We start from the raw sequence: 22,163 nt of genomic DNA on the forward strand, positions 1-22,163 counted from the left end.
AAACGGGAGCAGCTAATTCAGCTACTTTTAACCCTAACAAATATTGGCTAAAAAAAAATAGCAGTACTGTCCTGTAGCTGACAGTATAGCACATCTGATGAGCTCTTACGGGGTCTTGCTCTACTGATGGCTTTTCATTTTTTAATGATGGGAACCTGGGAACCTGTCCATGGCGTTTCCCTGCTGATACTGAATTCTGATGCATCACCTATTAGCCTTAGAGACTGCATTGTTCACTCCACAGTACACAGACATACTGATGACTTGGCTACTCTTAGAGCCTTACCATAGTGGAGCTAAAAATTTAAAGTTTAGCCTAGACGGTGGCACTACACAAGCCTTCATAAACCCTCATGGATCTTCAAACCCTGACGTGCTGTGTGGTGGTCTTTACACCTGCTGGTGTTTCTGCACTCAAAAACTTAAGACTTTTTAATTACGCCTTCCCGTTCATGGTTTACAGTCAGCCTCATTTACAGCGTCAGATCAAAGCATAGGAATTGAATTGGTCAATAAATATGTCCTGTAAAAGTGGTCAACAAACACATTCACAAAATGGACTAAACATAAATGATCTGTAAATGAAAATATCACTAACTCTTACCTACGTCCTTTACAATGTGAAGACTCTTCCTCTGTGATCTCAAATTGATCAGCCGTGTCTGACTGAGTGAAAATGACTGAAAATGTCTCCTCAACAAAGCTGATCATTCTGTTTGGTTCAGCATCTGGATTTGATTGTGACGGCCTAGTTCATAATATACCTAAGCTGGAGCTCTCAGGTCCCTGCTGATATTTTTAAGTTGATTTAGAAAGTCTAATTGGCCCATCAAAGTAGTTCTGTGGTCCATTATGTCCCAAATGAAGCTGTCTATACATGATGTGCTTGTGGTCAGGTTGTACATGTGTCAGTGCTGAAAGCTCAGCTGTGTAAATGAGAGCACTTACATTCATGCTGGAAACCACAACAACGTGCTTATAGTATTCTTAAATGAGATGAATAATGAAAGGCCAAACAGAGTTAATACTGAAATAATGTGAACTTGAGGCAGAGATGTGGGATAAAATCTTAAGTGGTGAACCCAGGAACACCCAGGAAGACTGCAGCTGTATCCCAAATCCACACCACCCACTAGTTCTAAGTAGTTAGTATGTTGACCAAAAAACACTTTTTGAATTGAGGACCTGCTCACAGCTGCAAATTAAAAAAAACTAAATTGTGAATGGTGTTGAGACAGCAGTCAAGTAAAGAAATCTTGTAAGAAAAAAGGTACTAAAACTTTGAGGAACGTTTCTCTTCGCGAATTAAGTTTCTGTTTAACTGATGTCTGACAGTGCATTCATTGTACAGTAAAGTATGTTGATTTCTTGTATGCTATCAGCTAAGCCAGTATATAACTACGAAGATTAGTATATAGCACATGCTGTATACGGCCAGTTTGTAGGTTTATTGCACCGTATACAGATAGATTGATAGAATGAATTGGGTTAACAACACAGCCTAACAGACCAGTGTTTCACATTAAATGATGTCTCCGCTGTCATTACTCTCTACAGCTCAACACAGGAAAAACACACGGTAAACTGCGGCTGGAAAGAGACAATTCCTCATTTTTGTTCTTTTTTTTTTTAAAGTGGAGACTTTGGATCAGGCGTAAAGGCTGGAGGCGGTCTACTGGATTAGTTTGTATGGTTTGCAGCTACTGCAGTGTAACCCACTGATGTTGAAGATGCATCGACACCGCTACAGTCCAGCTAAACTTTTCTATCCATGGAAGCTTGATGCAAAATCATTTCGCGATCTCGGTGACAGGGAGTTGCAGGGATTCTTTTGTAATGATGACTGTCTTCCTACATGTTATCTCATAAATAATGATTCACCGGTTCAACATAGAGTCACTGTTCTGCAGCTGGTCCCCGTGTCAGGGTGAAGGACTCCAGCACGAAGGCCCTGCAGATGGGGCAGTGCTGGAAGTGTGACACACAGCTGTCGCACACACAGGCATGTCTGCAGGGCAGCAGCACCCTGTTCACCGCTGCATTCTGACAGACCACACAGTCTCTGCCGCTCCCCTCTGACCAGTCCTCCTCCTCCTTCTCCTCCTTCTCCTCCTTCTCCTCCTCTTCCTCCTCCTCCTCCTCCTCCAGCACTGGACTCTGCTGCACTCTGGCGGCCTTGTCATTGCGTTCACTGTGTTGGGTACTCTGCTCGGAGTCAGGAGGCCCAGACGCCCCCCCACTGTCAGCTGACATGAAGAGAGGCTGCAGGAGACACAAGGAATGGTTTTCTTACAGAGGACACTTTAACTTGCCATAGCAGAGACGACACTATGCCAACCATTTACACATCAACATCAGTTCACTGTTCACAGGGAAATAACCACGGTCATGTCAGAGCTATGTCATCAAGGTTATCTCAGGTCAGGTTCAGAGGTGACACACAGAAAGCCTGCATTACATGCGTCACATACTAGGGACTAAATGTAAGCTTCTTCTCTTGGCCTGCACAGATTTTGACCCCTAAGTCGCTGGAATATCCCTATATATGTTATCAGTTGCACCTGTTAGACATGTCAAAATGTCCACCATGGGAGGCTTTATGAGTTCTGTTGCCTTTGAACAAATAACAGCAGTTTGTTGGGCAATTTGTCCTTCGGTTGACCTAATCTAGGACAGGGTTAGGGTTAGGAAGAGAGGTTTCACACCTGTAGTTTGGTTCATTTGGTCCGGCCTTTTAGTTCTGGTCCAGTTCCTGTTCACCCTGGCTTTTTACAAACAAACCCAGAGCTCGAAACATGACGTTATACAGACTGACATGCAACTCATTCACTGTACGGTTCTGATGATGATGTCATCCTGCATCATCAAGCACTACATGAACCTTACAAAGGGAAATGCGCTTCAGTGTTTATTAACTTTATCCTCTCTGGTTTCAAAGAGAGCTCACAAAGAAATTAACTACTAGAATTTCTGAGCCCCTTTCAAGCCCTTTTAAGTTAAAACCTACTGACTGTTTCCTGTCATCACTGATGGATTTTAAACCACATGTTGATGCAGATTGACATAAAGACCACAGCAGCACAAGGTGAAGTGCGCCTTGTTACGCCTTCTAAAATCACCGTAATAAATGCATTATTTTATATTTCATTATGTCTTCACCTCAAGTCCACAAAGAAAATCAAATCAGTTTAATAATCTGGGAAACACTGTTGTTGTTGCTTTGTCTCACAGTGAAGTGCAGCCGACACGTGCCCTTATTCATGTGCATTTATTTATAATAAAGTCAATCCAACAAAACCATCATTCAATATGTGCATTTTGACACATCTGCACGTTGTTTTCACGATCAAACACTGTCCCTCTGCTCCGCCGGACCGCCTGTTGCTCTTCTCTCTGCTTGGTGGCGTTTAATAATAGATCATAAACATAAACTTGTATATTTATCATCAACGGATAATATTAGGATACATGAAAGTAAGTCCGCAAAATAATAGTTCAAGCATGCAAAACATAGAAATGGCTCAGATCAGTTCAGTCTAATACAAAAAGTATTGGTGCCCTTTACAAAGGGTTTATATCATTATTATTTACTTTATAAGCCATTAATAAGAATCGCTTTTGGGGTGCCAGGTTGTGGAAAATCCACTGTGTCATTTTAGCTCTTTATTCATCAAGAGGACTCCTCCAACTGACCCTCTGGAAAAGGGCTGCAGGGCATCCATTTAGAAACAGCTACAAAAATGTACATGTGCAAAATGAATGGATTACTATAAGAATCCTTTATTAAAGATGTACTAACGCTTATTATGAGGTCGCTTCCTGAGCAGCTCGCAGTCAGCAGATGGAGTTATTGAAGTTTGGTGGCTTTTGAATTTTTCATGCTTGAATCACACATCTACTATCACAAAATCTCAGCTGCGCCAGAACTCCTTGGAAGCGGACCGAGACCCTCCTTTTCAGGTGGTCTCGGCCTGGTTGTTTGGTCCACGTCACAGTTCAAGTGACAGCTCTCTCATGGGCCCAAACGACACTAAACGAGTTTGTGTGACCTGAACAGGTTAGAGGTGAAAGCAAGAGAGGGAGAACAAAATCCACAGAATCTTGTTTTGTGCAAAAATGAAGATAGTGTGAGGGACTTTGGTACTAAAGAGGTGGTAACTTTGGATGATACCCACTTGATTAACTTCAGCTGAACTTTGGAGGTCATTTTTATACAGAACGAGGACTGTGGACTAGAATCTCTTGGCATCCAGTATAAACAGGAGAAACAATTACAACGCCCAGTAAAGCTTTCCATGTACATTTGGGCATGTGACATTAAGACAATCCTTTAATGCTGTGTAGAATCTTTAAAGCCACAACTCATGACTGGTGAGTTCCACTCTATGCTGCTTCTCTAAACACTGTTTTTGTGAGTCACAGTGTGGTTACCTTTATTACCATACTCTCTTCCAGCTAACCACCGATTTTAGGCAAAATATGGAGCACCTGACCGTGAGTTTGACAGGAAAGCAGGAACAACCTGCCGGAACCAAAAAGGTAACATACCTTTAACTCGTACATGTTCCCTTGTGAGGTGAGAAGGTACTGAAAGAGAACCCGTGCAGAAAGGCTGTATTTGTCATCAGGGACATGAATAACTGTCACACTGGCCACCTGGAAGAGGAAAGACAGCGTAATGAGTTTCTTTGAATTCGGATTTTTGAATTGCTTCTCTTGAAGTCTCTCCTTTCTATGGTGAGGGTTTTCTTTCCAGAGAGCTGGGGCTGGTCAGGATAGTTGGTGCTGGGGGCGCAGACACTGACAGTGTACTGTATGTGACAGACTACACAAAAAAGGAGATGAAACTGAGAAACTGCTGCTAGACTCACGATGTTGTGTGTGTCCCTGGCTTGTTGCTCTGCCAGCGTCAGCACGGCCACAAGAGGGTAGCGTTCTCTTGGCAAGGGCCCCAAATCTGTGATGCACTGCTCAGCAGGAATCTGTGTGTGTCGCTCCTCTCTGTCTTCACTGCCAATACTGGGAGGACGGGGGTCAAAGAGGCTAACATCTGGAGCTGCTGTAGGAACAATGTACATCAGCCAAGTAAACATCATGACAGCGTATGATCACCATGATAAAATGGCTGCTGTGACTGTAACATCCACCCCAACACTAATAACCGACAGATAGTTCACTTCCTTTACTTTATTTTGCTGTTTGGCGTATTTATTATGACCAAACATGAGCATGACATCACCTCTGAATATTTTCAGCGACAGTGAGGACAGAGAGCAGAATCATGTGGGTCATCATTGACACCAGGAGTGAGAAAACGTGCTGATAATTTGGGAGGACTGACCTTTTAAGGTATGAGGTTAGAAAGGGTTATGTTTAGGTATCAGGTTATGCTCTATTAATAATAATAAATAATAATAAATCACCTTTATCAAGTGCTTCTCTGTATACTCAAAGACATTTACAAAAAAAGAAAAATGAAAAGATAATATAAAAACTCTAATCTAATCCAATAATAATAATCTAATATATCTAAAATTATAGAGATGGGGGGTTGGGGGGTCAGGTAGGGAAGGCAAGTTAGAACAGGTAATATTAACCTGCACATTAAATTGTTTCTTGTGAGTCTTTGTTAGTACTGTAAAGGATACTGGAAGCTCTGACAGTGGTGGTAACAAAGGTGCAGGGCCTCCTGGAAATACTGGGGGGTGCTGAGCCTCAGACCGTGCTGGTGGGCCTGCAGCGTCCCCTGCAGGGCACTGACCTCACAGCCCCAGAAACAGCTCAGGACACAGGGCTCCAGACAGCAAGGCCTCACTGACACCCCGTCTGCAAGAGAGTGCTTGCTAATGTTATCATGGCCAGGCACACAAAAGATAAGGGTACGACACAGAACAGAAATTAAGTCTGTATTTTGTCCTAGAAATGCTTTACTAAGCAGTAGTTACTGTAGCTTTATGTATACTGATTCAGGTACAGACACACATGGGAGCTGCAGTACACTGCAACAGGAGGGTGAATTGTCATACTCTTGTAACTCTTTATTGTATTTGTTGGATGGAGACACTTTAAATCCAAGTGAAGCTATCTCCACCCTTCCCAGCCACTGATAGTACTGATGGTGACAGTTCTCACCAGTGAAAGATGCCGGCCCAGAGCCCATCTCCAGGGCAAAGGGATTGGTCACCTGAACCATTTGCTTCTCAGGGGTTGGGAGGATGGACTCCGTCTCGGAGCTGCGAAGGATCACTGGGACGTCGAAGCCAAACCTGCGGGACGGGAGGCAGAGTGAACAAGGTAATCATGTCTTGCATCGCTCTTAATCTCCTACCAGAGAAATAAAAAGCTGAGAGCTGTACATATGAGAAAATATGTTTGTTATCTTTTCTATATCAGACCAACTGACTTTGCGGAAAGGAAGTTTTTCCCTGCATATGCTTGCTCACGGTGGGACCTGTTGGGTCTCTGTAAATAATATGATAAAGAGTAGGGTCTAAACTTGCTCTGTATGTAAAAAGTGCCCTGAGATAACTTCTGTTATGGTTTGGTGCTATATAGAGAAAACTGAATTGATCTGCTTTGACTGATTACAAAAATGTCAAATGTTAAATGTTCAAACTGCCACTCTGTTGACACACATGGTGTTTTCTCTAGCGACACCTTCAGGACAAAACCCACGTAGGATTGCAATTTGACAGTAGGGAGCTTATTGTAGACATTCAATACTTTTATTTAAATTTTGGCTGCAAATTTACAGTTAATATTTATGTATTTTCTTGATATGTATTTTTCAACTGTTTAATACAGTATGTGTGTGTGTGTCATAACAACGTACTTTCTTATGTGAATACATTTGGCCAAAGTATTTTTGTGAGCATCAGCGACGGGTAGAATCTGCCTCAGATGCTCTACTATATAATACTGTAATACGTTTTATGATGTCACGGTTTCTTTCAAGGTGATAATGTAGTCCACGTGCCAAGCTATTAAGATAAAACTAAAAGTTTATGCTTAACAGTAGCTTAAAGCGACAAATCCGAGGGAGATGTGGAGGTAATATGTGAACATAATGTAGCAACTGTTGTCGCCATGACAGCGGCTAAATATCACTTACCAGCCGAGCACCATGGCGGCGGTAACAACGAAACACAAAGAAACAACACTAATATAAAACAGTGGAGAGTACTCATACAAGGTCACCAGGAAAACCGCTGCCATTTGATATAATTTATGTCATAGAATAAGCCAAGTTGTTAAAAAATCCTCTGGTAAACACTTCCCATGACGGCCATGACAGGAACCCTTCAGCTAGAACTACGGTGGCCCAAAAGGTATATAAAGTTTACAACGACTATTAGACTTATGGCAGTTTTCAAGATTTTTATTTTAACCGCATAAGAGGCTGATATTCACTTTAAATTTGTGTTTATTTTAAACATGAAAATGACTAAATTCTTCCAAAATCGTATGTCCTTGGGTTTAGCTAACGATCTAAATTAATCAAGCTAGCTAGAGAAATCTGGAACAAATACATGTAATTTATATGGTGAACCTGCCTTCAAAATAAAAGCCCACATAAAAAAATTAAACTTGAAATAGCTGGCTGCAAGCCGTGTTTTGAAAATTACACAGTAAACAACAATACAAACTACTTGAACAGTTGTGTTTTCATTCAATATATATATTCATCTTATATGTATAGTTTGCATTGTACTATTAAAATACGAATATTTTATCTCGTGGATAATCGAGTTTATTTTGAATGTTTGAACAGGAAGTGAAATCTTGTCGCAGTTAACTTGACGTGATGGAGCGACTGAGATTACCGTTTTAGCTAGTGCATTCATTGATTATTCCTTTATCACGAAAAACTGGAATATGAACGGGAGGGTGTACCAGCAGGAGGTGTATGTGTCGTTTAAACAGTCCGGGAAAATGTTTTGAAATCTGTAGCTATAATGTCTAGAAATATTGTCGTGGTCAGAACAGTTCGGCATACAGATGTTTCCAACTGGGGAGAAAGAAAGCGTTAATCTGGTATAATAGTGTGGCGGTGTCATTGTGGGTTTTTCTCAGACTATTTCCATGTACTGAGTGTAAACAGTGCGGCCAAACCATGAGCAGTAAGGACAAGCCGACTATCCGCCAACAGAGCTCGGAGAATAACTCTGTCAGCAGTAGTGAATGGGACATGGCAAACGATGTGTTTGTGTCCGGCTACGACGACAATCCGATGGGAGAGAGTGTTGCTGCTGGGGACGGTGACCCAGCTCAGCCCGATTTGGACAGACACCTGCCGCTGTTACGGGGGGACTCGCACCGGTTATCCCAGGATGGCATGATGCTGGGCCTGGCTGGGGAGGAGTATACGGGCTCGTCGTATCTTTCCATCGACCCAAACTACACCGAAAGTGACGGGAATGTCACAACCAAGAAGCGCATACGGTCCAACAGCTCCAGACACCGCGGTGAGGTCGTCACGGAGCTGGGACCAGAGGAGGTCCGGTGGTTTTACAAAGAGGACAAGCGGACGTGGAAGCCATTCGTCGGACACGACTCTTTAAAAATCGAGATCGTCTATCGGAGATTCTGTGAGCAGAACCCCGACAAGGTCAAACGCCCGGTCTGTCCCGTCGAGGCCGAGGGGAAGGAGGCAGCCAGGTCCGGCGAAATCCAGCCGGAGAGCGGGGCGGTGGACAGTGGAAGTGTCCGGGCGGAGTCGGCGGTGCAGCGGCGCTCGGCTTCAGAGGAGACGAAGGACCCGGACGACATCAGCGTCAGCGTGGAGGCAGTGTGTGTCCGTGGGGGACTCTATGAAGTGGACATCAGGGAGAAGGAGTGCTACCCTGTGTACTGGAACCGTGAGCATGTCAATGATTTATGTCCATAGTTGTTACAATATCCCATTAGTGCCACCAGTTACCCCACCTTAGACCAATGAGAAGTAAGACGGACCGTTGCTGCCTACACCACCATCAGTAACAGCCTTAACTTCTTGTCAGAGCCAGCCCTGGTTCCGTGCTGGGTAGACCTGGCACAGTTGCCCCTATCACACCAGGCATGGCCACTACTACCAGCCTGTTTACGTGACTATATTACTATCATACAGCTTGATTGCAGCTTCCACTCTTTTGTACTGAAATTAGACAGATAGTCATTGAAAGATGTCACTTAGGTCTCTGCGACCCTGTGATAGGTTTAATCATTTCATTGTCATTATTATGTACAGTTGATGTAGTCGACTGAAATGTATTTTCAATTAATAGTTTAATAAAATGTCTGAAAGCTGTAAAAATCTAAACTTCTCATATCTCAAGACGATGTCTCCAAATGTCTTGTTTTGTCCCTCAAAGTCAAAAAAATAACTTTACAATGATATAAGACAGAGAAAAGCAGAACATTGGGGAGGCTGTTTCTGCTTGATAAATGACTTAAACAATTGATTGATTGTTTATTCAAACTTTTGTCAATCGACTGATATTAATCATATATTAATCAAACACCAAAATATTTATTTAAATATAAATCCTCGATAATGAACTTTTGTGCTCAGTCGATCTGTTTTTGCTTTAAAAAAAATGACTAATTCATTCTTTGTTGATTGACTAACTAGTTTCAATACCATGAGTATTGTTCCTGTCTCTGCTGTTACTGATGCTATTAATACAATACGGCTGCTAATACAGCTTCTGGTGACAGCAGACAGGACAGAGGGACAGTTTAAACAGAGTCCTTCCAGTGTTCTTCTCCTTGATGTTCTGTCTTTGATACTAACTACTTAACTTATATTCACTGTTTGTTACTGTTATGACTTTGGCCCCACTGTCCACCTTTGTCTCCCTGACTTACATCATTTTATGCTCCCTCTCAGGTTAAAGGTCCCATATTGTAGAAAGTGAGGTCCATGTCTTGTTTGATTATAATGCAGGTCTAGGTGCTGTATGAATACTGTGAAAGTATCAAAACGAAGTACAGGTTACCACCAGTTATTTGCATGTCTGAAACGGCTTGTTTCAGACAGAGGGTGAGGGGCTGCATAAAAGGACTTTTTTGAACTGTGAATCATGCTACTCTAGTTGAGCCCCAGAATAAAAATATAGAGCTAAAATAAGCATAATATGGGACCTTTAAAGTGTATCCTGTATCCTAAGTGTTTCCTGTTCTTTGTCTAAGATAGGGAAGTAAATAAATCAAACATAGGCTACGCAACCTGTCAGATAATGTGGTAAACGTCATGTGGTGTCCCTCAGAGCAAGACCGTATTCCTGTGATGAGGGGTCAGTGGTTCATTGATGGAACGTGGCTACCCCTGGAGGAGGACGAGAGTGACCTCATTGAGATGGAGCACCTCGCCCGTTTCCGGGGGCAACAGATGAGGGACACCTACGAGATGGAGGTGGTGACCACCACAGTGGACAGCAAGGATGGTAAGGAATGGAGACAGTGGGAGAAAGTAGACCTAGAAAGATATGTGTTTGTGATGGACAAAGACGAGTTTCTCACACACACACACACACACACACACACACACACACACACACACACATTCCACACACCCTCATGGGGAATGGTAAATTAATTACACTGCATGAAGTGTGTCACTTTCTGTTAATCACTGTGCAATTGTCTCCCAGCCATCCACAGTCTGAAGCTGAGCAGGAGTCACGTGGACTGGCACAGCGTGGATGAGGTGTACCTGTACAGCGACGCCACCACCTCCAAGATCGCACGCACCGTCACTCAGAAACTGGGCTTCTCTAAAGGTATATATGTTATATGTTAAAAAAAAATGTAGCACCATCAGACCACAGCAAATTCCTTGTAATGTATGTTGCTTGGCAATAAACAGTTTCTGATTCTGATTCTGATTCTGATATGGAAAAAACATCACAAGGAGGGATCTGATGGAATGCCAGTGGCCTGGTGAACAGTGTGGATATGTCTCCTACAACAGGAGAGAAACACAAGGTCAGGGGTCACCATGGGACTAAAACTGTAGAGCACGCAAGGAAGTACGGCGCGGTCAGGAGAACACTTTCAAAGAATGTAATAGAGAGTTGAGAGCCCCAACAAATGTGTCACTATACAGGAATGTGTTTTACATCTTTCACACATCTGTTCCGTTGGATAGTGGTTTACTACTGCTGACCGCCATTTTACCACTACAAGCCTAATGGTTGTTGAACCAACTGACAGTAGTTCTGTGTATTACAGATAGACATCAGCACTGCCCCCAAAAAAGGCATCCTCTTGCAAAGAGGCCACGATGATGATGCAGCACTGTGTTGGCCAATCAAATACATGTGCACATTCCTGGTAGATAACTTTATAATGTCAAAGGGGTATTTCTGCTGATTTTTGAGATGGAGTGTTGTAGCAACTATCAAAGCTAACAATTATCTGCGGAGAGGGGAAATGCAGGGAGGCCTGTCTGACACTACTATGTCCAAACAAAGAGCACAAACTCTGTCACTGTGTTTTGGTTGTTTATGGCAGACACGAAAAACACCTTTACCTTAGAGGAGGCTCTGCATGATGCTGTATTGCAGAAAAAAAAAAAAGAATATAAGGGCTGCTACTCACTCCCTCTCTGTCATAAACAAAACTGATAACAAGCAGGTGCAAAGATGATATTAATTACACACACCGATATTCTACTCCATCCAGCCTTAAAGAATAGTATTTCAGCCGTGCAGCCCCTTGAGTTAACCCAGTGCTTTCTTTGTATGAATGCCTGGTAACAGGGACTCAGATGTTAGATGTTGTAAAGATGTGACAGTGACATTTTCAAATGTAATTTGTTTCAGTGCTGTGAGCAGCAACCAATTCCACTCCTCTGTGTTTGGAAAATCCTAGACACAGATACCTCCAAACCTTAAAACCCGAACTGACCTTAAACAAACCATGAACTCTGACTACAGTTTGTAGGTCACAGAACGTACTTAGATATGGATAAACATCAAGTCATTATACACTAAGCTCTTAAGGGTTGTTCCGTGCAATGTGACCTGCATAAATGGCCCATCTCATATGTGAACATGTAGCATGGTTTGCTTGGTGACGTAGAGGGGTTTCAGGAAAAAAAAAGACAAGTTTGCCTTGTTGGTTTGACCACTTTTGATTAGTAGTCATTAGCTGGCAGTGTCAGAAAATGGACTGGACACAGGGAGTAATGTTCCCTCTTATGTCCTCAGCCTCCAGCAGCGGGACGCGTCTCCATCGGGGATATGTGGAGGAGGCAGCACCTGAGGACACCCCACCTGAAACCACACACATCGTCTTTGTGGTGCATGGCATCGGCCAGAAGATGGACCAGGGCCGCATCATCAGGAACACCAGCATGTGAGATATTGGGGAGGTTTCCGGGGGGGGGGGGGGCACAGAGAATTGACAAAGGAATCAGAATAGTTCTTGAACTAATTGCTTGTTGTGTGCAGGATGAGAGATGCTGCCAGAAAGATGGAGGAGAAGCATTTCTCTGATCGCACCACAGAGCATGTAGAGTTTCTTCCCGTGGAGTGGAGGTCAAAACTGGCTCTGGATGGAGGTACGCTTCACCTCAGCTCACAACCATCCAAAACTAAAGCTGTAGTGGCAGGTTACACTATTCTATACTGACCCACCTCTCCACCAAATCAGTATCAGATAAAGCCAGACAAATGAGATGAAGGCCAAATTACATGCTAATGCTAGTACAATGCTAAACAGTACATTTTCTGCACACAGTGGAGGTGGCTGTGAGAAGAAGGACTGAAGTGGGAAATTGATAAATATTTGTCATTAAGCCCAACAACTGACAATTACACAATTTTGAGAGCCTTCCCAACAGTGGGGCTAAAAATGTCATTTTGACCCAAGTGATTCCCTCAGGGCCATGAGTTTGATCAGCACAGTTTATTGTCATCTTTATGGTTAGATTAGAAGATGTGTGGGTGATATTTTGGCTTGTGAATATCACACCAAAAACACTGATTTATCCTCTGGGGACCATGATTATCCACATCTGATTTCACTCAAATCTGCTCTTTCATATTTTTGTGATACCATGCCATGGTTGATTCAGGCGAGGTGCTTGATGTGATATCGTTAGGATATCCTCTCTGACTATGACATGTCAATTACATTTCATTTTCATGGCCAGTATTTGTCAAGATGTCGACCAAAGGTTTGGACGGGTGGACAGTCCTTTTGATCATCAACATCTACTTATGGTCATTGTAAAACATGAAAATATACAGTATACACACATATTTGCATGTTCTTCCTGCAGACACGGTGGACTCCATCACCCCAGACAAAGTGCGAGGTCTCAGAGACATGCTGAACAGCAGCGCCATGGACATCATGTACTACACCAGCCCTCTGTACAGGGACGAGGTGAGCCTGAGACTACACTACACTACAGCTTTCCTGTCACCTCATAGCTGTGTTGCTGCCCTTTGTCACCCTGCTGGCAGTTTGGGAGCGTTAGTCCCATGAGTCAGAATCAGCTCCCCTCAGGCACAACTAAATCCTGGCTGTTTTATTGGCTGGATAATGGTCTACTGCCTGACTTGAGACTCTGAAGCATCAACCAAATCATCACCAAATCTATTTGAATCTTATTGACACAATTAAAAATAGCAACAGATATAAATACCTCACACATTTGTATATGTGTCCGTATGTGTGTGTGTAGATTACCAGGGGTTTGACTCTGGAGCTGAATCGTCTGTACTCGCTCTTCTGCTCACGGAATCCAGACTTTGAGAAAAACGGGAAGGTGTCCATAGTGTCGCACTCGCTGGGCTGCGTCATCACCTTCGACATCATGACAGGCTGGGACCCCGTGCGCTTCCATCATCAAGAGGCGCCAGACCCAGAGGAGACAAAGGTCCGCTGGCCGAGTGACGAGGAACGCCACCTTCAGGAGCAGCTGAGACTCACACGCCTCAGGTACCTACACGGGTTGCTGGAGCGGGTGAGGAGTTTCACTCCACATCTGTTTTGGCGTAAAATTAACCTAAAGGTACAGAAGATTTCAGTGATGCTGCTAATCCTGTAGGTCCTGTATCCTGTAAGTGTAGGCTTCAGTGTAAGTCTGCCTAACAAACATGTAACTGCCTTGCATCGGAGTAATTTTAATCTCTGTATAATATAATCAATATCCATCATCCCAGGTTGAGGGACTTGGAAGATCAGTTCCAGGGTCTGCAGACCTCGTCTTGTGTTGCAGTGCCAGCCTTGAAATTCAAGGTAAAGTTGACAGATGTTGGACCGTACTGTATCTGTCATCAGCTGTTGCCAGCCACTGCCAGCAATATCCTGTTTAACATGTGTCCATGTCCATACATATCGTTACAACCATAAACACCCTGAATCAAACTACAAACCCTCTGATTGAAACAGAAATTCCAGATTTTCTTTTTAAAGTTATGGTGATTAAAAGAACGTTTGGTTAGTGTCCATGTTCATTTGTTTGTTAAACACATTGGCCCAGTACAGCCACAGTCCTCTGTAACTGGTCAACGTTCATGTTAAATTAACCCTCTTCTCTGTGTTGCAGGTAGAAAATTTCTTCTGCATGGGTTCTCCTCTGGCTGTTTTCTTGGCCTTGCGAGGGATCCGGCCTGGAAACAACGGTGTGCAAGACCACATTCTCCCCACGTCTATCTGCAAACGCCTCTTCAACATATTCCATCCCACAGACCCCGTGGTGAGCTACGCTACCCACAACTGAGTGTGTTATTATCCAGCTTCGGTAGCAATCATCACCCACTTTTATGATCAGCCTGTTGTCATATTTTTAGGGATGAATTTGGCCTATGGCTTGTAATGAACAACACAGACTTACATAGTATCCACTGAAAAGTTTTGTTTCTAAGTCTGTGCCGTGTAATTATATTACACAACCAAATAATGAAAACTAAATGACCAGCTGGCAATTACTAAAATATTCAAAAATAACATTTCTGAGAAGTGATGTTGAGAGAAACCCCCACCTGCTCAAGCATTTGTTTTTGTTTGTTTCAGGCGTACAGGTTGGAGCCTCTTATCTTAAAGCACTACAGTAACATTGCACCTGTTCAAATCCACTGGTAAGATATTACATTACATTTATTTAGCTGATGCTTTTATCCAAAGGGATTTGCAATAAGTGCATTCAACCAGGTCAAAAGTGCATGCAAGTACATCAACAAATATGCTGAACTGCTTCAAGTGCTACATTTAGAAACAATAAGAGATACAGAGAGTTTTTTTATGGGCCAAGGTGCCGTCTGAACAGATGAGTTCTCAGTCTGATCAGCCGAGCTTCTGCATTCTGGATGAGCTGCAGAGGTCGGAGAGATGACAAGGGCCTGGACCAGAACCTGCGCCACCTCACGGTGTATCCTCCTGATGTTGTGGAGAATTAATCTGCAGGTTGTTGCAGCGATGTTGGCAGTGAAGGACAGCTGGCCATCCTGTATCGCACCCAGGTTCCTTGCAGTCCGAGCCAAGAACACCACAGAGTTGTCAATGGTAATGGAGAGGTCATGTACAGCAGACAGTTGTTGAATGTCATCTGCATAGCTGTGATAGGAAAAGCCATGTGAGCCAAGTGACGTGGTGTAAAGAGAAAAAAAGGAGGGGACCCAGAACAGAACCCTGAGGGACCCCAGTAGAGAGGCTTCAAGGTTCAGATCAAGGAGGGTAGAGAATATAGAAAAGAGTTTTTGGGGTTTGGAAAGGGAAGATTGAAATGTTGGGAGATGGGGACATAGGTTATGGTGGATAGGGACTGTATGTGTAGAAGAGAGAGGTTTGAGAGTTTGAGAGAGGTCAGTGGCAGAGCAGTTGCTGGTGAATATAAGGTCAAGTTCGTTACCTGCTTTGTGAGTGGGGGGGGGGGGGGGGGGCTGTGCAATTCCACAGGCTCCCTGTTAAAAGGTGTGGGGTGTGGTGTGTGGAGAGGGTGGGATAGATAAGATTAGAGAGGTTACAGTGATGTCGTGAGCAGGCGTGTGGTCTGCAGCATCTATGAGGAAAGTGGTGTCCAGTAAGGGAAAGGATTCAGCAAAGCAAAAAGATACTCAGGCCTGACAACGTTAACCCGTCGTCTCACTTGTCCTCAGAGGAAAGACTCCTGGAATAATCCCTCGTCTTTGTATGCCTAAGCCTTTGTATGATGAGGCTGCCGCTGAAGTGCTGAACACAAGTCATATGGTTGTGACAGATAATAGGCCGGGTTATTAATGAATTCTCCTGTGAATTTATCAAAGCAGTAGAGGCTGTGATCAAATGAATTGTCTCACCTTATCCCCAGTTTCTGTCTCTCTCTCTCTTTACGAAATAATTGTGTTTACTCAAACAATTAGATCAATGGTATAAAAAGCTTAAAATAACAATAATTATCATCGTCTAGTATTATATAGCCCAGTTATGACTGAAGCTACAGTATGCCCAGTTGAAGTTACAGCTGCACGTTTCAGTGACTTGAGGTTGATGTGGTATGCGATGTGCAGGTATAACACCACTAGCCCGACACCGTACGATCAGATCCGGCCCACACTGCTCAACCTACCAAAGGAGACCGCGTCTGTGTCCGACTCGGAGAGCATCCCCAGCCCCTGCACCTCCCCGCCCCAGGCCCGACGGCACTACGGAGAGTCCATCACCAGCCTGGGCAAGGCCAGCATCATGGGTGAGAACACAGGAAGGGTTACGGCTGCATGGATGACAGTAGGACATAATATACGTGGTGTTTTGTTTTGTTCTTGTATTTGAGGACCCATGTGAGAAATAGGAAAACAGGGATGTGAAACCCGACTGAAGATCAGCCCTTTCAGTCACAACAGCCACACACTCACTGTGTATTTGATCTGAGCTGAGAGAAACAGGAGCTGCTTGCACTGCTGATATTGTAGCAAGGCAAGCAGTGGACTGTAAGCAGTCGAAACAAATCAATAGAAGCAATCAGCTCCTGTCTCCTGGACTTACACCATGATGTTACTTTTCCTTTATGCATCAGATGTAGAGTGGAGACTAAAAGCACATTACAGAACACTACAAACTGATGATATATGTTTTATAATATTCAGAAGATGTGATATGTATATATATGATATACTTTATTGTCATATAAACAACATATAATATAACGTATAAACAAATCAGGGCATACTGTAGCAAATCACAACTCCAAATTCCACATGTTGCACATATTACACAACCAGTGATAGGAATAATAAGAATGCATTTCCATTAGGAGATACACAGACATTATCATAATGTTCCCGAACCCAGTTGGAAGATAAAAAGGTCTCAGCGACAGCAGTTCAACATCAGCGTTGCATGCAGTCTCACTCACTGTGTAGTGTCTGCACCAGCTGTCACTGACAGACAGACAGACAGACAGACAGATGCCGCCTCCTCGGCTCTTCCCCCGACGTTTCAGTTCTATCCGCCCCAACGAGAGAGAGAAACCCTCCAGCTCGATCAGAGAGTTTGGAATATCCCGATGGAGCCAAGTCTCTGTAAACATCATCATCACGCTCGATTCCCGGTACTCAAAACAACAGTTCCTCTATTTTGCTTCTCAGCGACCGTGCGTTGCTAAGTATCATACAGGGCAGCGGCGGTCTGTTGGCTCCTTTGTCTGAAATGTTATTGTTAATATTGTTACTATCACTACTAAATATGCCCTCTTTATTGAGCTCCTACTCCACATATCAGACAATTATGGAAAAAGTGTCAAAGGAAAAAAAACCTTTCTTGACAAATCATTTAGTGTTCTGTGTCATCAACATATAATGGAAGAGATTGGCCATAACTTTCTTGGCTAAAGGCCATGGTGGACATGGAAGTAGGCTTTCTACCAAGGGAATTTACATCAGCCATTATCACAGCAGTCTACATCCCACCACAGGCGAATACAGAAGCTGGAAGTCTATGTAAGGACTTGAATTGCCCACAGATCGGTAATCCTGATGCTCATTTTTGCTGGAGACTTCAATCAGACTAACCTTAAGAAGGTTTTGCCTGACTTCCATCAACATATTGACTGCACCACAAGGGGAAGAAACACTGTGGATCACGGGTACACGCCTTTCAAAAACGGCTACAGAGCGGAGTCGCTGCAATTTTTGATGTCTAAGTATGTAAACAAACTACGACGCATACCCCCCCCCCCCCCCCCCCTCCCAGTGACGCAAGGGGTCATGAAATGGTCAGGCCAATCAGAGGCCACCCAACAGTGGGCACTACATGATGCATCCCTGGAGCACATTCCAGGACCCCACCGGTATGGTGGCGCAGTGGTTAGCACTGTCGCACGGGAGGTGAAGCTGGTTAGAGCGGGTTGGGGGTTTGATCCCCGGCTGACACATGTCAAAGTGTCCTTGAGCAAGATCCCTAAGTTGCTCCCGATGGAGACCAGCACCTTGCATGGCAGCTCGGTCGCCATTGGTGTGTGAATGTGTGAGTGAATGGGTGAATGAGACTTAGCTGTAAAGCGCTTTGGGAAGGTTGAAAGGCGCTATATAAGTGAGATCATTTACCATTTACCACAGATGACGTCAGTGGGTTCACTCTGTGAGTCAGGGGTGGATTTCATTTGTAAAACCATGGATTACCAGAACCATCCGAGATGCCACAAACACACTCGACAATTTTCCAACATGGGTAAAGCAGCAGCCTACAATGTAAGAGGAGCAGTAAAGGAGGCTGTTACGGCCGCGGCCATTCCCAGCAACCCCTAGTGTTTCCTTGTGTTTTTTCCCTTCCCTGTTCCCAGTGTTTGTCTATGGTGTGTGTGTGTGTTGGTGTGGGCGTGGCTCCCTTACTCACTCTCCTGGCTCCCTGGTCACTGGCGCACCTGTCTTCCATCAGCTCGTCACCTCTCCCAGCAATCACATCTGCCATCCATCAACTCATCAGCTCTGCAGTATATCTACCCCAGTTCTTCAGCCACTCATCGCCTGATCGTTGTGTAACCTTAGCGGATCATCTTCAACCTGCCCGTCTTCATGATTGTCTCCCTCCCTGCCTACCTGCCACCACCCTGCCTCCCAGCTATCGTCATCTGCCACGCTTCCCTTCACTCCACGCTCACGCCAGCCTCATCCTACGTTACCTTCACTCTTCCCTGCTGCCTTTGGATTCCATTCCCCTGCCATCAGCTCTGCATCCAGATTCCATTTAATAATAAAACCTCCCCTTATCCAAATACAACTCTGTCCGTGTCCTGCACTTGAGTCCCTCCAGTGTGCGTAACAGAGGCAAAAAGGGATTACGGGAAGAAAGTGGAACTACAATCCCTCAATTCCTGGAGGGCAATCCCTGAAGCATGTGACAAGCATTTACTATATTATTTGTAGTTTTGTTACTATTAAAGCTGTTATTGCTATTATTAATCTCAGCTATTATTACAGCTGTAACTACTATTATCAGTCATATTTCCATTATTATTATAATTATAGCTGATATTGCTACTGCTAGTGCTGCCATACATCTCTGCCTGTCTTCTTGTCTGCCTGTCTGTCTGTGTCTCTACATCTATCTCTCCCTCTGTCTCTTTCTGTCTGTCTGTCTATCCCCCTCTCTCTTTCTCCCTCCCTCTCTATGTCTGTCTCTCTCTCTCTCTCTCGCTCCCTCTCTCTCTCTATCCAACCCAACTGGTCAAAGCAGATGACCGCCCACCTAGAGTCTGGTTCTGCTCAAAGTTTCTGCCTCTTAAAAGGAAGTTTTTCCTTGCCGCTGTCGCCAAAGTGCTTGCTCATGGTGGGAACTGCTCTATTTGTAAAATGTCATGAGATGACTTTTGTTGTGATTTGGCGCTATATAAATAAAATTGAATTGAATTGAATTGAAGGTCTAAGAACTATGACAAGCCCCCCAGTGAAAAGGCCTACATGAAGGAAGTAAAGGACCTGACAGGCTGGCGTCAGGACAACAACCTACGGTGACAGCAACATGCTGGACAGCTTGACATGTCGTTGGCCGGTTATAGTTGATTAGCATGGTGGTGACTTTGTAGACCAAAGTGATATAACCTGCTGCGGAGGGCTGTGTTGAGTGTGTGTTGAGTGTGTGGGTACAGTTAAAGAGGGGGGTGGGTTCTGGGACGCAGGAACAGTGTTGGGAGTTCTCTGTGTCGTTGGCCCAACTCAACCTAACACCAGTTATTCAAATGGTGCCCACCTGATGACCCTGTAGATTTGCCTGCACTCTCACACTCGCACACAATTTCATATTGATACAATGTTCCTTTATTTGGTCAAACCGGTCATAATTCAAGAAAGGGGTCTCATACCAGTGGGGCTGCTAATTAGCGGCTTTCTGGTAAGACTAGTGGGACAAGATATACCGTTTTCGGACAACTGAGCAGGCGAGTCTGATAAAGTTGCTTATTAAGCCAGTGGGGCCAGCCACTGTAGTTTAACCTGAGCAGATGTAGGTAGTATCTGCTCTTTGCTTGGGTTAGGCTATGTCAGGTCAGGGCTACAGAATGGTGCCCCCTATCTTGGGGCTCCAGTAGATTTATGATGGCACAGACTTGATACCCACTGCAGGGCCTAATGATAGGTCAAAACATCATTGAACTTGAATACCGTGCTTTCATAGCAATGCTTGCCCGGCTTTTGGCACATTTTACTTTGTATTGATAAGTGAAATGAATGATTATATGATGCATGCAATCTTACTGCTCCTCAGGTGCTGCGAGTCTTGGAAAGGGAATCGGAGGAATCCTGTTTTCCCGCTTTTCCCGTTCCAGCGGTCAGGTGGGCGGAGTGGAGGAGGAGCCGTCAGACTCCGAGGGCGGAGTCTCCGAAGTGGACAATGTGGCACCAGGAGAGGAAGGAGCAACGGCGGCAGAGAGCGAGGAGAAGGACAAACAAATAGAGGAGGAGAGGAGCGAGGTGGAGCCAGCCATGTCCCAGTCCACCTCAGCCGTCATGGACAGCACCTCGTGTAAGTACTGTGTACCTTTTGGTGAGAAACCCAAGTAGATTTACCTGCAGGCTGGATATCAGAGGGTCAAGATCAACCATACCCATAAAATCATCACTGTTTCCTGTAGTCGGTTTTGATTACGTTCTCACATTCAATTTCTCTTTTCCTCTGTTCCAGTGCAACTGGAGAGACGCATCGACTTTGAGCTGCGGGAGGGTTTGGTGGAGAGCCGCTATTGGTCAGCAGTGACCTCGCACACGGCCTATTGGTGCTCTTATGATGTGGCTCTGTTCCTCCTCACCTTCATGTACAGGCCACAAGAGCCACCTGAACCGGCAGAAGACAACCCAGACACCTCATAACATAAGTGCAAACTGACACATGGAGCCATCTCGGCTGGGGTCACTTCACTTTCTATTCACGTCTTTTGAAATATAAATTTATGAATCATAATGAAACACCCTTTTTGAAGTCTGCAATTTTAAATATAAATATATTATTTAATATATTAACTGTAGATTTTGGAAATGTGAAGTATTAGAAGACAAATTCTTATTTTAAATTGTTTACATTTTGTTTGATCAAATAATGATCGATGCAACTCAATTATTTGTTACTATTAGTTTATTTGATTGGAAACAGGACTTAAAGTCTAAAGCCCTGCTAGCAGTCTGGAGTCTGCATTGTTCATTAGACCCCACAACACTACTGTTAATGTTGGTAGATGGACTTCACTTATGTAGCGCTTTTTAACCGTAACGGTTCCCATGCGCACACCGATGGCAACCTAGCTGCCATGCAAGGTGCTGGCCTCCATCGGGAGCAACCAAGGGTTCAGTGTCTTGCTCAAGGACACTCCGACAACCCCCAACCCGCTCTACCCTGCTCTACCTCCCGTGCGACAGTGCTAGCCACTGCGCCACCATGCCGCCCCTGGGCTGTAATACGTTTTCAAACTGATGAAAACGTTTTTTTTTTTATTTATTTAAATTTGTTGTACATCATGCACCCACACATGTCAAAGAAAATGTCAGTTTGATTCGAAAAATTTCCTCTTAAATCGTCAGTCCTTGACCTCCATATGAACTAGCAGAGCAAACTAAAATAGTTTGTTAATAACTGAGTGAATTGAAAATGAATTGACCCAACATAGACACAAGCACACGCACGTCACTTACCTGTTTTCCACATGACATCTAAATTCCTCCCAGTTTATACACTTTAACCTCGCTGTGACCTTTGCCACAGACTGA

The 22,163-nt window shown here is 44.1% G+C and overlaps 2 protein-coding genes across 2 annotated transcripts; one reads left to right on the top strand and one right to left on the bottom strand.

The window, feature by feature from the left end:
* Positions 1–1,322: 1,322 nt before the first annotated feature.
* cgrrf1 (cell growth regulator with ring finger domain 1) lies at positions 1,323–7,215 on the bottom strand. The gene is made up of 6 exons (XM_070926218.1): positions 7,112–7,215; positions 6,133–6,266; positions 5,649–5,826; positions 4,872–5,019; positions 4,549–4,656; positions 1,323–2,262 (listed from the first exon to the last, which is right to left on the bottom strand). The coding sequence occupies exons 1-6, from the start codon at positions 7,213–7,215 to the stop codon at positions 1,897–1,899; spliced, it is 1,038 nt and encodes a 345-aa protein (XP_070782319.1). The 3' UTR covers positions 1,323–1,896.
* Positions 7,216–8,113: 898 nt separating this feature from the next.
* On the top strand, positions 8,114–21,272 carry ddhd1b (DDHD domain containing 1b). The gene is made up of 13 exons (XM_070926070.1): positions 8,114–8,858; positions 10,248–10,424; positions 10,632–10,760; positions 12,192–12,339; positions 12,435–12,544; positions 13,268–13,374; positions 13,676–13,932; positions 14,157–14,232; positions 14,543–14,692; positions 15,010–15,074; positions 16,482–16,660; positions 20,671–20,928; positions 21,088–21,272. Exons 1-13 carry the CDS (start codon positions 8,114–8,116, stop codon positions 21,270–21,272), a joined length of 2,586 nt encoding a protein of 861 aa, XP_070782171.1.
* The last annotated feature ends 891 nt before the right edge of the window (positions 21,273–22,163 follow it).

This window comes from Enoplosus armatus, chromosome 19 (genome assembly GCF_043641665.1).
Source record: "Enoplosus armatus isolate fEnoArm2 chromosome 19, fEnoArm2.hap1, whole genome shotgun sequence".
Taxonomy (NCBI): Eukaryota; Metazoa; Chordata; class Actinopteri; order Centrarchiformes; family Enoplosidae; genus Enoplosus; species Enoplosus armatus.

Excerpts from the sequence above, each read along its gene's own strand:
- cgrrf1 (XM_070926218.1), bottom strand. The coding sequence starts at position 7,215 with ATGGCAGCGGTTTTCCTGGTGACCTTGTATGAGTACTCTCCACTGTTT. Across the intron at positions 6,267-7,111 it reads GCCGCCATGGTGCTCGGCTG|GTTTGGCTTCGACGTCCCAG; the intron begins GTAAGTGATATT and ends CCCGTCCCGCAG. Across the intron at positions 4,657-4,871 it reads CCAGGGACACACACAACATC|GTGGCCAGTGTGACAGTTAT; the intron begins GTGAGTCTAGCA and ends TTCCTCTTCCAG.
- ddhd1b (XM_070926070.1), top strand. The coding sequence starts at position 8,114 with ATGAGCAGTAAGGACAAGCCGACTATCCGCCAACAGAGCTCGGAGAAT. Across the intron at positions 12,545-13,267 it reads AAAACTGGCTCTGGATGGAG|ACACGGTGGACTCCATCACC; the intron begins GTACGCTTCACC and ends TTCTTCCTGCAG. Across the intron at positions 14,233-14,542 it reads TGCCAGCCTTGAAATTCAAG|GTAGAAAATTTCTTCTGCAT; the intron begins GTAAAGTTGACA and ends TCTGTGTTGCAG.